This window comes from Trichoplusia ni, chromosome 11, assembly GCF_003590095.1.
Source record: "Trichoplusia ni isolate ovarian cell line Hi5 chromosome 11, tn1, whole genome shotgun sequence".
In the NCBI taxonomy this organism is placed as follows: Eukaryota; Metazoa; Arthropoda; class Insecta; order Lepidoptera; family Noctuidae; genus Trichoplusia; species Trichoplusia ni.
In genome coordinates this window covers 12929424-12951793 of record NC_039488.1, presented here as the reverse complement: position 1 = coordinate 12951793, position 22370 = coordinate 12929424, and the positions used below count along the sequence as shown (strand labels likewise).

Here is a 22370-nt window from a genome sequence, read left to right as displayed (position 1 = left end):
GATAGATCCTAAACATCAAAATGTAATGAGGCCTCACTAGAAGCTGGGAAATGTATATTTCACTAATTATCCCTGATTCTTGTTAATTTTAAGACAAGTTTAGAAACTTATAAAATTATAGATTAAATTGATTATACATTAAAAGTTTATGAATTTGTAATTTATTTACATAATTCGTGTAACGTTTAAGGCGGATACATTCTGGAGTGGAAGTTGTTATTGAACACATTACGAAAGGATTAGGTACCGTCTAAACATGGAACCTACAGCCTAGGACAGTATCGAGTCTACACGCTCCTCAATAAATAAATGTCATGGAAAACTCAATGGGATTGCAAGAACGTATACTCAATACTAAACAAGTAGTAACGATATTTTAGCAGCCCGATAGCAATCTAAAAGTGATTGTTATGTCAGTTTATACATCATAGATGTGAAGGGTAAAGCACAACATCACCAAAGCTCAATTTAGGAACATCTAAGGTCTATTTCGTACCGCTCGCAGTGAGGCCCCACCCATTTCATTCTTGCACTTACCTAGGTTTAAAATAACACAAAAACAGCGTTTTAGAAACGCTCCACCCTACTCATGTAGGTAACTAACGGGCATACACCATGTGTGTATGCTACACCGGATAATCACTTTTATTTACGTAAAACAAAACTTAAAAAAAATATTCAACTATATTAAATCTATATGAATAGAAGCTGAACCGCTTAACGAGTGACAAAATAATAAATAAGTTCAGGAGGCCTGTGGCGTCCATCATTTGTACAAAAGCCGGTTTTTTTATCTGAAAATAATTAAAAATATGATTAAGGGAAATGATAAAGAGGATATTGTGTAGGAGGTACAGTTATATTCGCAAGCACATACATACAGGGGAACTTACACACTCTATGAATGATTGGTTTCATAACACAGATATTTGTTTTGTGTGGGAATTGAATCTACAGTCAGGTATAACAGTCAGGGCCATTAACCACTAGACGATTTAGTTTTATTTTTTTTCGTTTATTTGCAAGAACATGAGTTGGTAAACACAATATACAGTTATGTTATACATGTGCCACATATTGCGGCGTGCAAAAATTTGGCATTGGCATATTAGTATTAGTTTGACATTTTGTCTAATTAAAATAAGAGTGGATTCCACTGCTGGGCTGAGGTATCTTATCATTATATATTATGAAAAGTTTGAGCATTGATCACCATGGTAACTGCGGGTTAGAGATTTTAGTAGGGTGAATGAGTAATGCTGTCTAAAAGTTGGTTGTGTTGACAATAGGGTATAGATATCCTACTGCTGGGTTAAGGCATCTTATATAATATATAAGGTTTGAGCTTGAACGGCCAGGCTCGCGCGGGTGAGTGAGCAGCGTGTTACCTGCGCTACCAGAGGCGGTGCAGGTGCAGGTTGCGCGACAGCACGGAGCGCACGTCGTGCGTGAAGCGCAGCGCGTCCAGCAGCGGCAGCAGGTTCAGCAGCGCCACGTCCAGCGGGTCCGAGAACCACGACTTGATGGGGATCGCGTTGTCTGGGGGCAGAGGGAGCGAGCTCTCAATGTACGGTTTATAAGGAAACCACTAACTAGACTCCTAACTTTAAGGTTAAAACGAGCATTTGTCAATTTTATCAATGTAAATTATTTGAAGCGAATATTGAACCCTCGTAACATGGTGCATTGATAATTGGAGTGGTATACATTACAACTATCTATGAGTTGGTAAACGTAAAAGCAACAGCGTGCTAAGTTGTGGAATTTGTTGCGTCGTTTCTTCTTCACAGCTAGAGCACTTAGAAAGCGGTGAAGGGTGGGCGATACGGGGAGCTGTCTGTATATTTTGACGTTCAATAAGTGCTACTTTGTAGCCTATTTTGAATAAATGGATTTTGATTTTGATTATACTGCCCAGTTAAGTCAACACGGACAGCAAAAACATTTCTAAGAAATATTTTCTCTTTACCATACGAAATAATTTAAATAATAAACATTGTGTGGGAAATGAAAACATTTCGGAATAATGTGACAAATTGTTACCTGGGAAATCCCGGTAAGCGCCGGGCGAGTTGTCCAATATGAACACCCTGTTGAGATCGTCACATATAGACGACAGGTTCTTTGTATAGGAACCATTTTCCGCCGTGCAGTGCTGTCTGCAAATATACAAAAAGTATATAAGAATAAAAAAAAAATCATTTAAATCATTTACGTGCAAAAATTGAGGAGACAAACTGAAGGAAGTAAGTAGGGTTATGATCCTATAGTTCGTTATCGTTTCCTAAATTTAAAAAAATATTCTCGATTGTTTAGAGAAGAACTATTTTGTATAAGTGCGATAAATGAGAAAGTGTATTGGTTCTTTACTATAGCCGCCAAGTCTTCGTCATTAGCCTCCGCTGTCTCTGTTTAGATGTTAAAGCTAGATGACCCATATTATGATAATTTGACAAATGACTATACCTGTAGAACCGCCGCCGGAGTATACCTCTGCCGTTGTCTAGTTTGTCGGCGACCGCGGCGCCGTATATCTCCATCGACGCTGTGAACACCACCAGCTCATACCACTGTGAAACCTGTGGATAAACATTAGATAGTGTATTAGAATTTTGTATTTTTCTTTTTAGTTTAATTTTTGTAGGGTTGTATCAAGTACGTGGGTTTAAAATATGGATCGTGTCGTGCTGAGTCGTATTAATATCGGTATTCTATGCAACATTGCAGCCTGTTGTCGTTTGCTTTACACCAGGGATTTTCGCAGTCTTATTGGTAGTAGTATAATATTCCACACATCTATAGGTAGGTATATTCCTCTATAACACGAAAATAAGTATACAATACTGATTTTGCTTATCAAAAAACGGCAGTGCATGTGATCAGCGCTTTCTAAAATTTCTTAACATATCATCTAAAACTAATCTTAAAGTAACATGATGTAACAATACATAATACTGTGTAAACATGTACGATCTAGTCTTACACGAATTACATAAATTACTCAACTTTATCTGGTGAAAATAATCAGGAAGTCGGCAATGAAGATAAGCCATATGGCCTTATATTCTGTGCAGTATAATTGTCATTCTAAGTAGGTAGAAAGTTATCTCTTGTGTTTAAAGGATTAGGTAGACAGATAATATTTTTATGCTTTCCTTGTTTGCTTGAGCTTAAGAGTTAGTTTTTTCAATATAGCAGATGTTCTTTTGACTATATTATTATTAAGGGTTAATCAATAATTTAAAATAATATTTTATACATTATGAAGCATCAGATAATTTCAAACTTTAAAATCAAGTAGGTATTTTTTTTTGTGTACGTATCTGTAAAAAATGGTAGTTGTAAGAAATGGTGTAGATTAGAAGGACAAACCTTTCCCTTTCTAGTAATCCCTATAAATATTATAAATTTGAATGTGAGTTTGTTTGTTATTACAGTTTGAAAACTATTTAACCAATCATCATGAATCTTTGTACACATATCTTTGGAGGAATTGGAAACAAAGGGTTCATTTTAGCGGACTTAAAAAGCAGGATTAATCTCCACAGCTATAACTGACATTCTCGAGGCCCTAGCTGTCGCCCTTCGCTGTGTAATAATTCATTTCATCTAACTTGAATTCTAACTACATTAGATACCCTTGCCATGCTACTTCACATTTAGTATGCCAACTCACTCGAATCTATTTTCCTTTGCACCAAATAATAAACAATATCTACTGAGATAGCATAATTTATTATCTCGCTATTTTTATCTTTAATCTTTTTGTATCATCGTGTTACGAGATAATGTAAAACATGTTCTGACATGTAGATTACAAAGTTCATTTTCCCTTACAAATTGGACTTTGGTTTGTATATTTACGTTGTTGTAAATAAATTAATTCGAGGTTCGCCACGCGGCGTGTTCATAAACACATGGCAACAATGACTCACATGTGGTAGGGTTCTTTGCATGTTTATATTATGTTTGAACTAAACGGACTTTTTACTAACTGAACTGGCTGTGCCTGGCAGATACGTCCGCGTTCATTCCGCTCAAAACAAATGAAACAGTTTAAAGGCTCTTGAGATCAACGCTTTCAAAAAAAAATTTCATTGCTTTATCATATTATAAAATAAATAAAGATTGATTTTGAAAAACCCCACGCTAAAAATCAGGGATTACCATTAAAGTCAGGATTGCCCTTGACTACACCTTACAACTTCTTCAAAAGACCGAATTAAGGACACTGAGCAAAGCGCTTTTTTTGATTCATCGCATGTTTCATTTAAGTCTATTTGCACCCAAAAAAAGCACGTTTGTAACACGCAAACCACACGTAAACACAATATCGCAATTCTGTTTGTTTCATATCACTCTTAGCCCTACTTAATATTGGATTCACAAGGTATTTTTGTTTTTTTAACCTGGTTTACCTTTATCTCAAGGAAATGAATATACTTTGAGCTATGCTCTTCAGTTCTTCACGTTATAAGCACCAGAAGACGAAAGGTTTAAAAGGAAACTCGGTAATAGTAGGCCTTCAGTAGAGTACTTGTAGGCTTTTTAAAGTCTTATAAATTTAACCTATTTAACCAAAAGACGAAGAACAAATCACAGCGGTTTCATCGTCTTTAACATATATTTATGTATCATTATTACAGGCCGAGACATCAGATTCAAATTATAAGATCAAGTTAAAGATATGAGAGAATTAATTTTTTTATACCATAAAACAAATAAAAAATGTATATATTGAAGTATTAAACTTACTGTATCCAGGAAATAATCAACGTGCGGCCTTTTATGTACGAAGAACCGCACAGGATGTTTGTCTATAGTGACTTTGAGTACGAAGTCTGGCGGCGTCCCGGGCTTCACCGTCGGCCTCAGCATCGCGTCGTGGTGCGAGTGGATCAGCGTCTCGTCTAGATCTAATACCAGCATTTTTCTTTTTACTAGACCTGGAATTCACAGATTTGGTGGTAAGTATGGTAAATAATTGAAGTGATAGCTAGTGACTTTCATAATGAGATGTTATTACGGAATATTTTAAAGAATACAATAGGTAATTGCTAAATTAGTATTTCTAATTTTAGTGACGGAGTTTGATTTCCTATTATTAACAGCGGAAAGTGTATTTACACGTGTCTAAGACAATGATTCCCGAGCAATAGAGTGTAGTTAATTTTAGGGGTCCCTCCTCTTATTCAAATTTACATTTATTTTTTGCGATGGCCTCATGGAACCAGGCAGACCTGGTTCCATGAGGCCCAGAACAGAGAATCTTGGAAGAATTTGAGGGAGGCTTTTGCCCAGGAGAGGGACACAGTAGGCTAGATAAAAAAATGCGATTAATGGGTTTAGATAACACATAAGGTATAATCACCATATTTTGCCTTGGCCTTTCAGCATGCAAATTTAACATGTAAGTAAAGCTCTTGTGTCAATGATACAATATTGTTATTATGAGGTATTTTACAATAAACATACATATGTTCGGTTATCCTAACAGCTAACAGCGACCCGAGATGCACTCTGCTGCATATATAAACATATACTACATTTGAAAACAGGATAATTAGCTGCCAGTGTTGAGTTTGATAATAAACTATTTGTAGTACCTAACTATTTTATATAGACTGTAATAATGTTTAGTACAAGCACAGTAGAAGAATTAGACACTACTGTGTTATAAGTTTGGGGGAGAAAAGCGTACGAAGGTAGACACTTGAAAGGCCGAGCTTATGGAGTTCGTAACTGTTTCCCCTCTCATAAATTATGCTCATTATTGTATCATACAATTCAGCTCATAATCATCTCATACATAAGATGTAATCATGATAATTAACCGTCTAGAAGAAACAAAAATACATATTTTATTGAATTTGATTGTAGTCGATGTGTAGTAGTTGTTAAAGATAGGAGTTACTGTGCAGAAAAGATAACAACAGATAATATATTATAATAATTGTAGCAAACAAGTAATTGTTAACATCTAAAATAACAAAATTTCTATAGATCATATTAAAATAGCTAGTCATGCAGCCTTGCCATTTTGGTGTACACATTGATCCTATTAACTTGGTTCTGAAGGTCAAGCAAGAAAAGAAATACAGATGAAATTCATAGTATTATGTTAGCAAAATATGCATTTAGTTAGAAGGACCTGCATGGAAACAGGTATTAATAATTAAATTGTATTTATAGGTGGAAAAAATTAGCTATAGCTTTGGAAAATATTTGTCAAATTAAAAAAGGGAAGGGTTTCTTAAAGAAGAATTTAAGACCACCAAATATTTGTATGTAGTAACAGCATAATATTATGGACTTTATATTCTATTGAATAATGGAGCTTAACTATGGACTTAACTTAATATAACAACTATTGAAACAATACACATTACTATATTACAAATAAATATTTCTTATTTATTTCTAAACATTCAACCTATTTATTACAATAAATTTAACTCTAATATTTCTAGTTCTTTATAAAGAACTCGCAAAGTGTTTGGTTGACTCTACACATGATCAGAAGGCTGGTCTATATTTTGCCCAAAGAATTAGCATTGCCATACAACGTGGCAATGCAGCCAGACTTCTGGGAACGTTTCCCGACTTTGGCAGGGATGAGGATGTCTTTTTTGACGCTTTGTAAATAATGTATATTTTTCTTTTTATATTTTATAGTTTTAAAAATGTAAATATTACAAATAAATAAATATTTTATTCTATAAAATTGACTTCAAGGCACAATATGAGCCAGATAAAATGCAAGTATGAATACAACTTGTGCTTGATTTGATAACAACAATAATGTTGCCTAACAAACCAATTGCAAAGGTAAACAAATCATTGGCTTGATAACAACCTAGGTAGCTATGATTACAATCTTTTAGGGACTAAATTCATTCATTTTTGAGAAAAAAAAAGGATATAAAATGTATATTCTTATATTCCATGAGTGTTACTGTTTTGTATCTAACACTGTAGCTTTTTTCTTTTAAGACTGTATGCATTGAGAAAGTCTCTGTAAGTGGATATAATAATTATTCAAAATGGTAAATTAAACATATTCATAAATAAAAAAATAAATATGTATTCATTCATAAACATGCTTTCACATAATATTGACATAAAATTTGGTTTCAGCAAAGATTTTGATGCACGGTAAGATAACATGATGTTGTTACTATGATGATGGCTATCTTTACATATTAATACAAAAAAATACTCATGATAAAAAAAGATAAGGTTTTTGTCTTGATAACATAACCACATGTTAATTATATTTTATGTGCATTGAGAATGTCATCTAAAGCAACAAGGACATTGAACATTCAAAAAATACTTGAACACTGTCAGGTAATCAGGTATGAATGTGTAGTCAATGGTAAACCTTTGCACAGGAGCATGTGACAGATTTATGATGTTACAATGACAGTGAATGACAGTTTTTAAGACATGCTTAGTGTTAAGCTACTTCTACAAGCATTGACGAAGATTGTATATTCACAAAGCTTGTATGAAATTTGGGTTTAAGTTGAGCATGTAAAATTGTGAATGCATACATAACTAAATATATAGGGATGCAATAGGTATGTGGTTAACTGCTAAGGTTTGTTAAAGAAATTATGAATTGACAAGCATACTAATATTATGACTTAGGCTGTGTATTATTATCAGAACATGTCACAAATTATTTAAGATAGTTTAATAGAGAAGATGCTTAGGTCTAGGTCATAGTTTATAAATAAAAGCCATAATACTCAGATCATGATCCTATTTTAATAGGTATTAGGTACTAATACTACAATATATTTATTACAATACTGGAAGTTCCTTTGATTCAGGCTAATTTAAAAGTCTTATTAGACCAAATTAAAATTTTCATTATGCATGAGGAACATTTAAAAATAATAGGCTTCAATTAAATGTAAATATAGAAACTATGAGTCTAGCTGTTTACGTTAGTTAACCACTTTTAGTGTCTAAAATACGAGGACGTGAAACGATAATATTTACATATTTAAGATAACTGTCACGACCACAATCCCTGCGATTTATCGATATAATGTAAATGATAAAAAAATAGATAAATACTCACTCAGCCTGTGTCTAGATACTGGCGAAAGTGGATACATCTCATATTTGACGGATTGATATTGAGCCAACTGAAAATCAAATGCCACGTGAGACTTATTTGTCTGCGTTTAAATATAACAATATGCAACAACGCAGACATTATTATTTATATTTACCGCTCGATATTGCTTCTTAAACATATAACAAAAACAACTCCATACTTTTGATGCGAGCAGCATGAACGCGCGAAGGCCCATTTGCAACCGTTTCAGCATTTGAATTGTTTATAAAAAGAGCACTAATATACAAATAAGCTTATTTTTAAACGACAGCGATTCAAACGAGATCATTGACGGCGTAATTCAAAACAAATTCAATAAAAATCAACTGCCGAAAACATCTAACCCGCCATGACATAATCGACCCAATTCGCGTACCATAAACAATACAAACTTTTCCTTTCTCATTTGTCTATGTTGCTAGTGTCGTTCCATTACCGGTTTTCACAACTCGATTTCTGATACGTCACACCACGCAACATGAAATTTGTCATTTCATAGACTACATTCTTTTATGTAAGGTTTATGTTTATTTATATAACTAAAGGTGAGGATTAAATGAATAAGTACCATATTTAAATTGAACTATATATTTTGTGCATTGCTTGTAAAAAATATAATTATTTAAAAAACACTTTTCACAGCATGCAGAGTTATAGAAAAGTCGTATGCGCACTAGTTATACATATGTTAAAATAAATATAATTGCAATAACTTTCGTGACGCATAATTATGTATTGCTCAACGGTTTATTAACGCATTTTTATATTTTTTGAAACAATCGAGGTCCTTAATAAAGGTATAAATTACGATCACAACCCTAAAAAGTTTCAGAACAATAAAGTACTTCTTCTTTACATCATGTAAGGGAATAAAAAGTAATTAAGACTAATTACACTTCAGTACGGTAAAATGGTCAATTACTATATACGATATCAATTACGATACGTCAAAACGGTATCCCGTATCTTAATTATTATCAGTCGCACAAAATCCTGGCCCGCTAGCTGGCTGTGCTTTCACTCCACGTTGATTCATACGGCAGACGTGTTCTTCTAGTCTGCAGCTTATGTCGGACAGTTCTCTTACATAATAGAAATAATTATCTTTATCATCGGATCCACTCCATAGTATTTCGGCTACCGCGCTAGCGCGAGGCCACACCCTGAGGAAAAAAAAAGAATTAGATATAAAATCTCAGAGCAATGTTAACTTCTAAGGAAGATAAAGTGTTATGCCAATAGTACCTGCTTATCATATTTGAATCATTTACAACTTCACCCCACATGCAAGCCTCTCCACCCACTATATTCTCTATATTCAGTTCGGGGTAATATGCTGACACTTTTGAGCGAGGATCTGAGGAGTAGAATTTACTCCAATCTCCACCTCCATTTACATGGTCAAGATACCAAGAGGCTGAGTAAATTACTTTGTGGCCAGCCTTCAGGATCTGTGTATGAGAACAAGTAGTTATGTTTCATATAATTGGGTATAAATGTTTATTGAAGTAAACTGTGCCATTTGAACTTACATTAGCCATTTCATAGGCTTCTCTATTTTTCCACACTTGCACAATTGTTCCATTTGGTAGCACAACACTCTCATCGAAAACTTCCTGCAATGAATGTGAAAAAATAATTGTATGTATGAAAAGCTATAAATACAGGCACTACAAACTTATTTAAGCCAGCGAAAGTGCCGCTAGTACCGTCCTTAAGTGTTTCAAAGTTGCAAAATTTTAATGCTGATTGTCTGTCACTGAAAAATATAAATAAATTGAGCCCGATAAGCTCGAGGTATTCAAATCGTGCTTTATAATACTAACTTGCCAAACAATAGGTTTGGATGTCTCTCCTAATAGTGGAATGATTTTGCTCATGAAGTATGAGTGCAGTTCATTTGTGCCTCGCATGCCGTGGTCCTCCATAAATTTATTTATCTCTGGGTTTGATGCCCTGAAAATGACCACAAGGGATATGCAAAACATCATTTTTCGTGACCTACCGTCAGACCAGGTTTTCATTGGTACTGGCATAAACTGTCGTCTGACAAAACGGCTGGGTATAGAGCATAAAAATCGCAAACCTTTAATACGAAATCAGTAGATTACAGAAATAGCATAAATTTTATAACAGTCTTTAAAGGACTTAATGGACATTCAACAAAAACCCAAAGTGCTCACCAACAGCCCATTTCGACTTCATCACCACCTACGTGTAAGTACTTATCCGGGAAACGTTCCTGGATCTCTTGAAACAGATCGTTGATGACTTCGTAGGTAGCATTTTTAGTAGGGTCCATCGGACCTAAACCTACCACATTATTACCTCGATAACATTGGGTCAATATATTTGGGAAGGCGATGCCCCAAGAACTAGTGTGCCCTGCAAAAAAAAAGAATTTAGTAAATGAAAATAAGGATTACTCTTCTTAAATCCCAGTGGTGTAAGTCGATACCTGGTACATCAAATTCTGGCATGACACGAATTCCTCTAAACGTCGCGTAATTGATTATTTCTTGGATATTGTCAGCAGTGTATATCAATTTAGGGTGGAAAGCCGCTTTACTGTAAACAAACATAAGCGTTATTTTAAAGATACTGTTTTTATGCCTACGCAGGTTGGCATGGCTTTTGTGTTTATTATTTTTTTCTCAAATGTACCTACAATATGTCAGTTGTAAGATTTTGAAACATAAAGCATTTACATAAGTAAGTTGGCAAACAGTAGGTAGTGATTATACCTTAAAGCGGGGAATTTCTTGCTCTGGTACGGGAAGCTCTGGTCATCTACTATGTGCCAGTGCAAAACGTTCATCTTGTTCATTTCCATAGCATCCAAAGTTTTAAATATAGTAGCTAAAGAGAGGTAATGTCTTGACGTGTCAATAAGAAGACCTCTGTGCGAATATTTAGGGAAATCTACGATTTGGGTCCCATAGATAAGTAAGTCCTGCAATTCATAAAATAATTAACAATTGTCAGGTTATTCATTCGGTTTCAAACAAAAATTTTATGTGTAATTTTACTGATGGAATATTTCAAATGTTAAAATCATAAGTGATTGCAATTCTAAAGTCAAATATTTTATTTAACGACCATAACCATTTACCATAACGATAATTTGTTCATTGTTGTTTTTTTTTATATTTCATAAACATTCCCTAGTGATAAGTGAATTTTAAAATTAATTCTTACATTGTAATCGTCAGACATGTAAAACATCTGGACAAAGGTCTCAAGACCTCTCAAAACCCCCCATATTGAGTCACTGTCCAGTGTTGACACTGCTGAGACGTTGAGGCTGTCTGAAATTATAATATTAAACATTGAAGAGCTTCAGATACTCGAAAATTAGAGCGTATCTTTAAAGGAGGAAGAAAAAAAACTTGTTCTAATGTGAATGAAAAATATTGGTTTCCCATTTCATTTATCTTCTTACACATTGCGACTCACATACTTATCGAGACAGTGATTCAAAACTTAATAGAAAATAAAATGATTTTTAATGCCTTGTCAATCGAAGAATTTTTAATTGCCCATTTAACGCTTCAAAATTCAGAACACAGTTTTGATTGAATCGTTACGAAATTGAGATAAGGTTACACAAGATTGGTGGATAAATAATTTTGAAAACGAAACAGGTTATAAGTTGTGTTTTCGCTATTGGACGAAGGGGAGAACATATAAACGAGTTAATGATTAATTTTGGGGTTACTAGAAGACATATCTTAGCAGTAGTTAACGCAACAATATGTTTTATTTCAGTAAGTACTGTGGACTACTATCAGTGATACATTGTGTTTACACATAAACTTACTCAAGCCTAGACGTGAGTGTGTCCGATATAAGAGGTCAATTTCTTATCTTTACGCAATGAAATAAGTATACAAATATTGATTTACCAGAATAGGTTTTTCCTGCTTTGAGGAAAGACCAACTCTAATCGATTTTCTCAATTTATACACGCCAGCATTTATATATTTAAATAGCTGCAGAATGCTTGAATACGAATAAGGGAGAAGTATTTTTATATATTTAATTTTGGCGAATATTTTTTTTTGTATACCTACTGATAGAATTTTTTGAATAGGTTTTTTAGTTAATGTAGTGAGCTTATTTTTTTACCAGATGTTTTTGATTATTCTTAGTCTTTTTAGGTTTTATACGTCTAATGTTAACAAGACTGAACTTAACCCGTGCGTTATAAAAAACTAACAAACTAAACAAAAAAGTCAGGGTCTGGGTCGCACTTAAGTTTGTTAAAGAAATGGCCCAATACCCTGAACTGCCAATTTGACATGAAACGTGTAACTTGATTACAAACATGTTGTCAGTTATATTTAAACTTACATTTTTCATCCATGTCCAAGTGTGGGTAACGTTCACATGGGTATTTCAGATTGATTTGTAATTTTCGCACTTCCCCTTTAAAGTTTGTGTCCAGAGACAAATCTGTTGCTTGATTTAAAAGATCAGTCGAATATTTCGAAAGTATAAGATGGGTTCTCCTTAAGACATTGTTATAGCGATCAATTGCTGCTTTAAGAATATCGCAAGTTTGGCCGGTCTCCTGCGTTTGAATAAAATATTTTTTAAATAAGAAGACTATTATTTAAATATTCATTAAAACCTACAATTAAGACATGGTAAGTATATATTTTTTTGAACTTACCTCAAACGAAAAAGACGTTGAGTATTTATAATAAGCATCTTCTTCAGTTTGTTGTTGCGGTTTTGGCCAAACTTTCCCTTTCGTCGGGGGATATTGTGGCCCAGGTTTTATAACAGTAAAACTAGCCACAAAAATCACGCAAAGTGCGTTAAAAAGTATCAAGTGCCGTAACATAGCAGACAAGTCAAATGCCATGTACTACTCAGTTAATAGTCCGAGTTAAACTGTTTATCTTTATATAGCAAAGTATGGAGATAAGACAATAGCAAGCAATCACTCAGTTACTCTTTAATTATAGCTATTATACTTTTATATTTAGTAATTTAATTTCTATAGATTCCTTGTTTACTTAAAAACCCCAACATCAAACTGTGAATAACGTCACAGACGAAAATATATTCCTGGGATAACTTCAAGTGAAAACACCCGGTCCTTTTTAAAGGCATTCACGGGTTCATAAGTCCGACATACAATGGACCTTTTTGATTAATATAAAGTGTGATGGGGTACACATTACGGACACGAACAATCCAAAGTTGATGATGAATTATGGCACTATGTGTGCAGAAATAATAAAGCTATTGTACTTTAAGAAGCTCTGTGACCCACATTGCATCTAGATCCTAGATCTATAAAAAAAACTGAGATGTAGTTGTATTTTCTCATTAAGCGAAGCTAAGAACTATTTTGATTAAGTCATCAATCTTCTATTTCAGTGCGCTTTCATTTGAGTATTCCACTCTTTCCCGATATAAACCCCCTATGAGTAATGAGGGAGTGTTTCCTTGATAGAAATCTGTTGAGTCGATCAGAAGCTATGATGATACAGACAGGCAAACACGTCAAACTTATAATAGCCCTCTTTTTGCGTCAGGTTTTAAACAATGTATCAACTGACTTCTCAGAGCTACTGAATAGCCATATAAAATGTTATAGAAAAATTATAATGTCGCATACATTACCGTATTCCTTATGTTTTTTTTTTATTAATGTACAAAAAGACGATATAATCGCAGTCTTATATTAAAGTGTTATTTATACTGGAGAATAACCTCGGCAAAAATTCTCACATCATGTTATTGCCACGGTTGAATTATTGTTTTTACCGGTTTTCTTTCATTTAATTTTTTTTTTTAATCTTGTAAATATATTTTGATCTTTCAACATTGACATTTGTCGTTGTCGATACTACTTGAATTTTTTATCTGTGTTTTGTGTTTGACATGTATTTTAGCGGGATTTATGACTTTACGTACATTATAATGTAGTCGGAGGTTCGTGTACTTACTTATTTAATATTTTGTTCTTCAATAGTGCGTTTATATTAAGTGAACCATTTTGATATTTGATTAAAGACAAAACCTTATAACCACAGTTTAATTCCATATTTTAAAGGTGATTTTAAAAGCCGAAGATAGATTTCGATGACGTGCAATAATTAGGGAGACCTATGTCCAGCGGTGCACGAATATGGGCATGGGCCGACGATGATGAAGTGGGTAAGTGAATAAATAAACCTACTTGAATCGCGACTTCACCACAACTTTAATGGACGATGCGTGTTAGAATGTGATGAAGAAAGTTTCACTCGGTCTATCCATCTCTCAATCTACATTCATAACGTATCAATAATGGTTAGATACATTATGCTTGTCATTTTAGATTTTTCATCACATTATTTTAAAATATCTATGGTATTAATAGTATAATAATATAAATTTCTCGTAATCTCGTTTTCTTCGTATGAAATTGAACTCGTCCTGAAGGGCCCGACCGACTCCGAAATTTTGTGCACATGTTCGGTAGGTCTGAAAATCGGACAACATCTATTTTTCATAACCCCTTCTTTAAGAACTTATTTTTATCGCAAAACAAAGTTTGCTGGGACAGCCAGGTTATAGTTTTTGGCGTTTAATTAGAGCTGTTTTTGTGAGGTGATGATAGGAATTGAAATACAGAATACTGAATAAAAGGTGAAATTATATGAAAATAGAAATAAAAATGTTCAAATTAAGAAAGAAACAAAAAAAATAAAAAATACAAAAATTTATTAATTTTAGTAGGTAGTCATGTATAACAAACGAAACTAAAAACGCTTAAAAAAGAAAATCGAGAACGCATTCATCAGGCCAGTGATTTACGTTTCTTCATCTTTCGTAAGATTTTGTGAAGCCAACCTAAAATTACGTATAATAAAAAAAAGTTTCTAGATAAGTAAGTATAAGTTTACAAATAAAATATTCAGAAGAAAACATTCTTTAATACAACCTTTGGATTCTAAACGTAATAATCTTAACAAAGTAAAAGTATCTTAAAGTCATGTAGACAGTCGTAAAAATAGTTTAGGCGATGCAGAATCCTGGTCCGTTGGGGGGTTGTGCGTGCACGCCTCGTCGGTTCATACGGCACGCGTGTTCTTCGAGCCGGCAGCTAACCTCTACGACGCTGCTTTTGTAGTAATTGTACCGCGGCTGTTCAGCACTCCAAAGTTTTTCAGCTACCGCACTCGCACGTGGCCACACCCTGGAATTAAGGTAGTCGGTGTTTTTATAAATGACTGGTACTGCCAGATGTTGAGGTAGAAATAATTTGTATTGAAAGATATTTTATTTATGTTATTAAGTAACTAATAGAGTTATTTAAACAAGCAAGCAGTTCGCTCGGCTCATGGTTATGAAAATTTTGCTACGCAGATCTAACACGTTGGATATGGACTGGATGTTATTAAGTATTTATATCTAAGACATGTAAAGGTCACCTACACCCATCTTAGCAATAGGATACCAGCCTGTGCTAGGGAATAGTAAGTAGCACTACGTACCTGCTTATTAAATTCCTGTCATCAACAGATTCACCCCACATGCAAGCCTCTCCACCCAGGATGTTGTTCAGATCCAAGTCCTGGTAGTGCTTTGGAATCATTTGTCGGGGATCAGCTGCGTAGAATTTGTTCCAGTCACCGCCGTTAGCTAGGTAGTCCAGATACCATGAAGATGAGTATATCAACTTGTGACCAGCTGACAGGATCTGAGGACGAAGAAATGCAAAAATGTACAGGCTAAAGTGAAATGCAGTGCATATTTTTTAAGCCCACCGAAAATGTGTGGCTACAAAATAAAACGTTATTTTATATACACGGGCTTCTTTTAAAACATTATAAAATAGATGAAGTAGCAGGAAAGTCAGTTAATTACTCGTACCAGTTTCTAAGTTAGTTAGAAATAAAAGGCCCTATTGAAAAACGCGCCAGATGCATTATTGCTAGTCAGGCAATCAAGGCGCTTGTCGTATTAGCGATGTGGAGCGCACTCTTTAAATGCTAACCTAGTATTTCAAATGACGTCTAAGGTTGTTAGAGAACGTCGTGAACTCGTAAATTCTTATTTATAGTTCTTTTTTCACTCTCGTAAGTAGTCGTTTATGATCTAACGTCGCCTGGTATCAGTAACTTGCGTTGTCTCCTTTACTAAAGACCCTAAAGGAAGGTTTTCGTTCAGAATACGATAGTCGAACTAAAAAAACACAATGTGTCATGATTCACACATTTGATGCAAATTGAAGTTTGAGTGCTAATTATTTGAAGCCCTTTATGTAGGTTTCAGAGGGGCTTTCATTTATGCTTCGAACTATAAAAAAAACGACACCAACAACAAAATATTTTATTATTGACATAATTTTATAAATCAATACTGCTCTTAAACCTCTTTATAAATAAATAACATCAGATCACAACGTTTCAATAGGACAAAATCCCGGTCCATTAGGAGGTTGGGCTTGAATCCCACGATGGTTCATTCGACAGACTTGTTCTTCCATCCGGGTGGTAATATCCATAACACTGGAGAGACTGTACTGAGGTTCTGGAGCTCTCCAAAGTATTTCAGCCACAGCGCTTGCTCTAGGCCAAGTGCTGTAATGAATCATAATATATTTAGCCACTTTAACGTGTCTTAAAAATGCTTTGGTTATGCCTACTTTTGAGACAATTTATTGCACTATGTATTTGTTAGAAATTCCCCTTCCCGTTTAAATTATCATCATTGAAGCATTGCATGCTTGCAAGCAATCTAATTCACTTAGGTAAAAATACTCACCGACTGATCAGATTTGTGTCATCAACCACTTCACCCCACATGCAAGCTTCGCCTCCTACTATATTGTTCAGGTCCAGAACATCTGTTGTGATCTGTTGTCGTGGATCAACGGTATAGAACTTCGACCAGCCATCGCCACCGTCAAGTTTGTCCAGGTACCAGGACGACGAGTATACGACTTTATGACCGGCTTCTAGGATCTGTGTAAGCGATTGTGCTGTGACAGTGTTCTGCATTAATTGTGCCTACCTAATTTCACAATTTTTCTCGTACTCCAAAACACCATTACAAGGCCGTAAACAAAATCGTAGTTTTCAAAGTAATAAGTTATTTCCTTTGGGTAAAATTTTGAAATTCGATTTGTATGTTAAAGACAAAGGAGATACCTAACAGTACGATAGGGGTCTTAAAGATTTTTCTTCCAATAAACCAATCCATATTTAAAAAAAATCCGCATCGTCTTTGCTCAACAACTTATCGAGTAGCATTCTGACAAACATTAGATTCCAGTTGCCGATTTTCTGAAAACACTGAATTATAGGCGTTGCTTTAATGTACTAAATTAAAGGAGGACTCACTGGAATCATGTCTTGTGCTCCAACTGTTTTCCAGACTTGCACTATCGTATCACTTGGTAGTTTGACACCTTCATCGAAGACTTCCTAAAAAATAGTTTATAGATAGATTTGAAACATACTTGAAAGAAAATAATAATGTACTTTCGCAATACTATAAATCACAAAATAAAATAGCAAAAGGATGACGTATTGTATATTTTACATACTTGCCACACAATAGGCTTTGACTTTTGTCCTAGCAGAGGAATAACTTTCGTCATGAAATAAGCGTGCAATTCGCTTGGCTTAGTCATGTTATGCTCTGACATAAAATTGATTAAATCGGGGTTTGATGACCTGGAAACCACATACGAAATAAAATTAATTACGGAAAAATGTATCATAAAAAAACATGTACATAACATCTGCCCAAACTGCTATGATCCCCTGAACATGACGACCGCTGTGTCAAAAGCAAAACGAAAGATAAAAAGATTTTAAAAAGAAAAAAGATTAAAGATTAAACAATCTTAGGGCAGGGTAAGTTTTTTTACTTACCAGCACTCCATGGCAACCTCGTCGCCTCCGAGATGGAAATATTTATCAGGGAACCTTTCCTGTACTTCCCGGAACAGATCGCCGATCAGTTTGTACGTGACGTTGTTTGTTGGATCCATCGGACCTAGGCCAACCACCTGTCCATACTGATAACATTTTGTCAGAATCGATGGGTAGGCCACGCCCCAGGATCTCGTGTGTCCTGCGAAAGTTAATAACAGAATCCTTGTACACTTTCCCTATAAGTCAAATCACTATTTTGCTGAAACTCGAACGCAGAGAATATGCATCGATAAGAACGACCAGAAGTACTTTTATGAATCTAGGTCAAGTAGTTGCATACAAGGGCAATTTTGAAGTATGAAGCATTAAAGTGAAATTCTTTAAAACTTATAGTTGCAGGTTCAAAGTCGACATACTAGTATATCTTAGACGTTAGTGGTAGATACCAAGATCGGTATTAATTTGAATAACTGTCCCATTAATTTTTTAATTAAAGGCGACATGGTAAGGATCAGCGTAGAACGAAGTGATGTGCATTGGAACAAATCTATTGATAGATTACTATGTGGTGAACAACAAACTTCAAACTCATGTGTTTGCGCGAAGACAAAGTGGCCAATAAAAGAAAATGCTCTAGACGGTGCAAGAAATATTTTTCTCATTCGCAATGACTAAAATACATCACAACAGTATAAACTAAAAACAAATATTTACGCAGTTATTCAACGTTAGAGAAACAATCGATGCATCATCAATTGTTTTTTTTGATTGAATAGAGTAATTATAATATAGCTTAGCTGTGTGATTATGTTCTGAGATAATTCAGTTTGAGGAAAAAGTGCACATCTTGTTCTTGGCTATTTTAATACGTGCGGATCAAAGTGTGAGTCATGCTTAGGTACAATTCTAACATTACCAGAAAAATAGAGGTTCCTATTTTAATATAAAAATCTGTTTCAGCGAGTATTATGATATTGCAAATAATTATATGTATAAAGAAATTGATTTGCCTCACAATCAAGTCGATATAAACAAATGATGTAGCAATCATATCAGTACTCTATCAGTCAACAAATGATTTTATCTAAGGTCACTATAGTGCTTTAGCATTAATCTGAAGCGTTTTACAAAGAGATGTTAAAAGGTGTATAAACTATTATCATTGTGAATAAGTCAAGATAAGTGCTGACCTATAAAGTTATATCTATAGACTTTTCGCCTTATTTGTAATGTGCGCAATGTTTTCAATGTACAATTTATTAGCTCATAATAGGTGCAACCATTTAGTCAGAATTTATATCTATTTTTTAAATCGATTGTGTCACTATTATTTTTAAATACCGTTTCTAGAAATATTGAGCTTCGCGTGTATGAATGGAAGGGTTTGCTTAAAGCCTAGGAGCCGACCAGCAAATCAAATATTCGAAAGGAGATTTTTGAGATATGATTTCGTGCTGATATACCGCACATTTATACAATAGTACCGAATGGTCAAAAATCAGTTAGTACCAAAACGCTACAGATATTATTCGAGAAATAAATGGTAAATACCAAGTGGTTATATCACATAATGATGGTTGATAACGTTCACTTACCAGGCACGTCGAATTCAGGAAGAACGCGTATGCCGCGGTCCCGAGCGTAGGACACTATTTGGATGATGTTTGTTTTAGTGTATACCATGGAAGGATCGTATGCGCCTTGTAAACTAAAAGAAAATATATGGAAACATTATTTTATTTATCTTCATTTGATTTTCTGATGCCAGCTCTAACAGCACACATTGAAACGTGCTAGAAGTTTAACATAAAGGTAAAAAATAGTTTTTCAGAGTAAGTACCTCAATTGGGGGAATTTCTCGCTTTGGTAGGGAAAACTTTGGTCGTCAACTATATGCCAGTGTAAAACGTTCATCTTGTTCATTTCCATGGCATCCAAAGTTTTGAGGATATTTGCCACTGTGATGTAATGCCGTGATGTGTCAATAAGAAGCCCCCGATACGTGTATCTTGGGAAGTCGACGATTTGTGTTGCATTAATAAGAACGTCCTGCAACCGACAATGCTTTTATTGAACTCAATATTAGATAAAGGTCTGAATACAATTTAGCAACAAATGTCGAGGAATCTGAATATCAATGCATATGTGACCCCGATATGATTTCAAAACGAACAGGGCCCCAATTCTGCTATTTACAACGGCCGATGAATTAATGAAATTTGGCTTAAAATGACAATTTGCGTAAGCATTTTTCTACACAATTGGAAATTCAGTGCGGGACAATACAATTAACTTTCAATTATTGTATTGGCAAAATGCTTAAGATAATAGGATTTAATCCAATAATTTCAAATTTAATCCAGTTGCCATTCATTCAACGGCCATTGTTAAATAGCAGAATCGGGGCCCAGGATGACTCTTGATAAAATCTCTCTAGATATATGAAGACAAGAATATTAACCTAAAAAAATATTAAGGAGAAGTTTTAATATAAAGAGGTAACAAAACATAATTGAAAGATATGGAATGGTATTTGCGTAATTATTTCGTAAAATGAGATTATAGTTCTTATGCGACAGGTAACTTACTTTGTATCCTTTCGCCATGTAGAATAGTTGAGCGAAAACTCTCCATTCCTCTTAATATGCCCCATATGGAATCACTTTCAAGTTTCGATATACCAGATACTTTGAGGCTATCTGAAAGAATCATCATTCATTCATTATTATTCTTAACACAAGTGACTTGGTTTCTCTACAGCAAAAATTGTTTCCTGATTCAATACAATAATTTTTGGCCTGGGACTATCGCTAAAAAGAAGAATATTCGTTGATTTTCTTTTTCTAGTTGAGCCATTGGGAATAATAATTTATTATAGTATGAAATGGTCATATTTATTTTACGATGGAAGTGTCTATCTACACTAATTATTTTTTTATGATAGATGTGCATACACAGAGATACTTCTTTCTGCGCATGCACACAACAGGTAAGGTTCTTATTTTGTCTTTCGAATCAGTCGAACCAACAAGAAGTTAAAGGGTTTTTGACTATTAGACCTTAGGTAACATACATTTTTCGTTCATTTCCAAGTGCGGATAGACTTCGCACGGTGCCAGCAGATTTATTTGGAGTTCTTGCAGGGCCCCCTTGAAGTCGGGGTCTGCTGCCGTAGATCGAGACTCGACTTTTTTCCATGTCTTCTTAGTGTGTTTCCAGGCTATATGGTGCGTTGTTCTTAACACACTAGTGTAACGTTCTATCGCAGCTTTCAATATGTCGCATGTTTTTCCTTTTACCTGATAATATTCGAAACTGTTAATAAAGTAGGTTAATTAGCAAAATATCCGGCAATACTACTTATAATTTTATTTTTGCGTGGGATATAGGTGTACCCATTGCCGGATATATATTTTCGATGTAGTTTTGAAGTAGATTAATAAATTTTCATTTAAAGCTGAAATGATTTCCATGTTTCTATTGATTTTATGTCTGCGCTAAAAAAGACTAGATCAACATATGAGTAATGTCGGTTTTACGCTAAGAAACATAATCCGTAATATCCAGTTCGACATCGTTCCAATTAAATATTATTAATTTATTCAATAAATTAATTTATTCAATAAATTAATAATATTAACAATAATATAATTGAATTAAAATTAATAATAATATAATTAGCGTCAAATTCTACCTTTTAGGTACCGCATCAACAAAAGCACTTGTACTACTTTTGTTGATGCGGTATAATGGTAATCGGTACGTAATGGTTTAATCGATCGCTCTCAAACAATATTTATTAAAAGTATCGATCCCGGTTGCTAGGCAAAGGCCTCCTCACCCTTCGTAAACTTGTCCCAATATTTGATGAAGTGGTTTTTAAAAGTTTAATAAGTATAAAGGTATTAGGTACGAAGGCAAAAATGTAGGTTTTCATTAAACGATAACAAAATAACTTTCTGAATGCGTTATCGGAATTCCTAATCAATGTATTTCAAGACCTGCGCCATTTACGAACGAATGCAGTTTATTTATTTAGGGCATTAAAATATTTCTCTTAAAATCATAAATGTTAATGTGATAAAGACAATATTGGATGCAATTGCTTGAAGCTTTGCAGTTAAGAACGAATGAACGTTAATAATCGAAAGTATAAAACCATCTTTAAAGGAGCTTTTTGACTTCAAAAAAAAACAAAGGGTATCCTTTGTGCTATTCATGGGTGAAATCGGGAAAATTGTATCCTAACCAAACTAAGTACTCGACAACGTCAAAACGTCATCGTAATGAAAAATAATGGTTTGTTAACGAAGTTAATTACAAAATCAAGTAATAACTTCTGATTTGGTTGC

The 22370-nt window shown here is 34.3% G+C and overlaps 2 protein-coding genes and 1 pseudogene across 3 annotated transcripts; all 3 read right to left on the bottom strand.

The window, feature by feature from the left end:
• Positions 1-1388: 1388 nt before the first annotated feature.
• LOC113499085 (CTD nuclear envelope phosphatase 1 homolog) lies at positions 1389-8583 on the bottom strand. Its single transcript, XM_026879430.1, has 6 exons — positions 8247-8583; positions 8093-8159; positions 4756-4946; positions 2467-2579; positions 2044-2159; positions 1389-1539 (listed from the first exon to the last, which is right to left on the bottom strand). The coding sequence occupies exons 1-6, from the start codon at positions 8343-8345 to the stop codon at positions 1394-1396; spliced, it is 732 nt and encodes a 243-aa protein (XP_026735231.1). The 5' UTR covers positions 8346-8583; the 3' UTR covers positions 1389-1393.
• Positions 8584-8703: 120 nt separating this feature from the next.
• LOC113499083 (beta-hexosaminidase subunit beta-like) lies at positions 8704-13133 on the bottom strand. Of its 2 annotated transcripts, XM_026879427.1 has the most exons (11): positions 12807-13133; positions 12485-12704; positions 11330-11439; positions 10876-11084; positions 10590-10699; positions 10315-10516; positions 9958-10087; positions 9664-9747; positions 9377-9582; positions 9082-9294; positions 8704-9034 (listed from the first exon to the last, which is right to left on the bottom strand). In XM_026879427.1, the coding sequence occupies exons 1-10, from the start codon at positions 12999-13001 to the stop codon at positions 9099-9101; spliced, it is 1662 nt and encodes a 553-aa protein (XP_026735228.1). In that variant the 5' UTR covers positions 13002-13133; the 3' UTR covers positions 8704-9034; positions 9082-9098. The 2 variants fall into 2 exon arrangements, with proteins under 2 accessions (XP_026735228.1, XP_026735227.1); XM_026879426.1 differs by having other exon boundaries at positions 8704-9294.
• A 1730-nt stretch (positions 13134-14863) lies between these two features.
• The window catches only part of LOC113498841, an 11421-nt pseudogene continuing 3914 nt past the window's right edge, over positions 14864-22370 (bottom strand).

What these genes read in the sequence shown, in the direction of transcription:
- LOC113499085 (XM_026879430.1), bottom strand. Translation starts at nt 8,345, where the DNA reads ATGCTGAAACGGTTGCAAATGGGCCTTCGCGCGTTCATGCTGCTCGCA. An exon ending in AGTATCTAGACACAGGCTGA is followed by an intron (nt 4,947 to 8,092) that starts GTGAGTATTTAT and finishes TGTGAATTCCAG; the next exon opens with GTCTAGTAAAAAGAAAAATG. An exon ending in CTCCGGCGGCGGTTCTACAG is followed by an intron (nt 2,160 to 2,466) that starts GTATAGTCATTT and finishes GTATATTTGCAG; the next exon opens with ACAGCACTGCACGGCGGAAA.
- LOC113499083 (XM_026879426.1), bottom strand. Translation starts at nt 13,001, where the DNA reads ATGGCATTTGACTTGTCTGCTATGTTACGGCACTTGATACTTTTTAAC. An exon ending in AAGAAATTCCCCGCTTTAAG is followed by an intron (nt 10,700 to 10,875) that starts GTATAATCACTA and finishes GTTTGTTTACAG; the next exon opens with TAAAGCGGCTTTCCACCCTA. An exon ending in AAGCCTATGAAATGGCTAAT is followed by an intron (nt 9,583 to 9,663) that starts GTAAGTTCAAAT and finishes TCTCATACACAG; the next exon opens with ATCCTGAAGGCTGGCCACAA.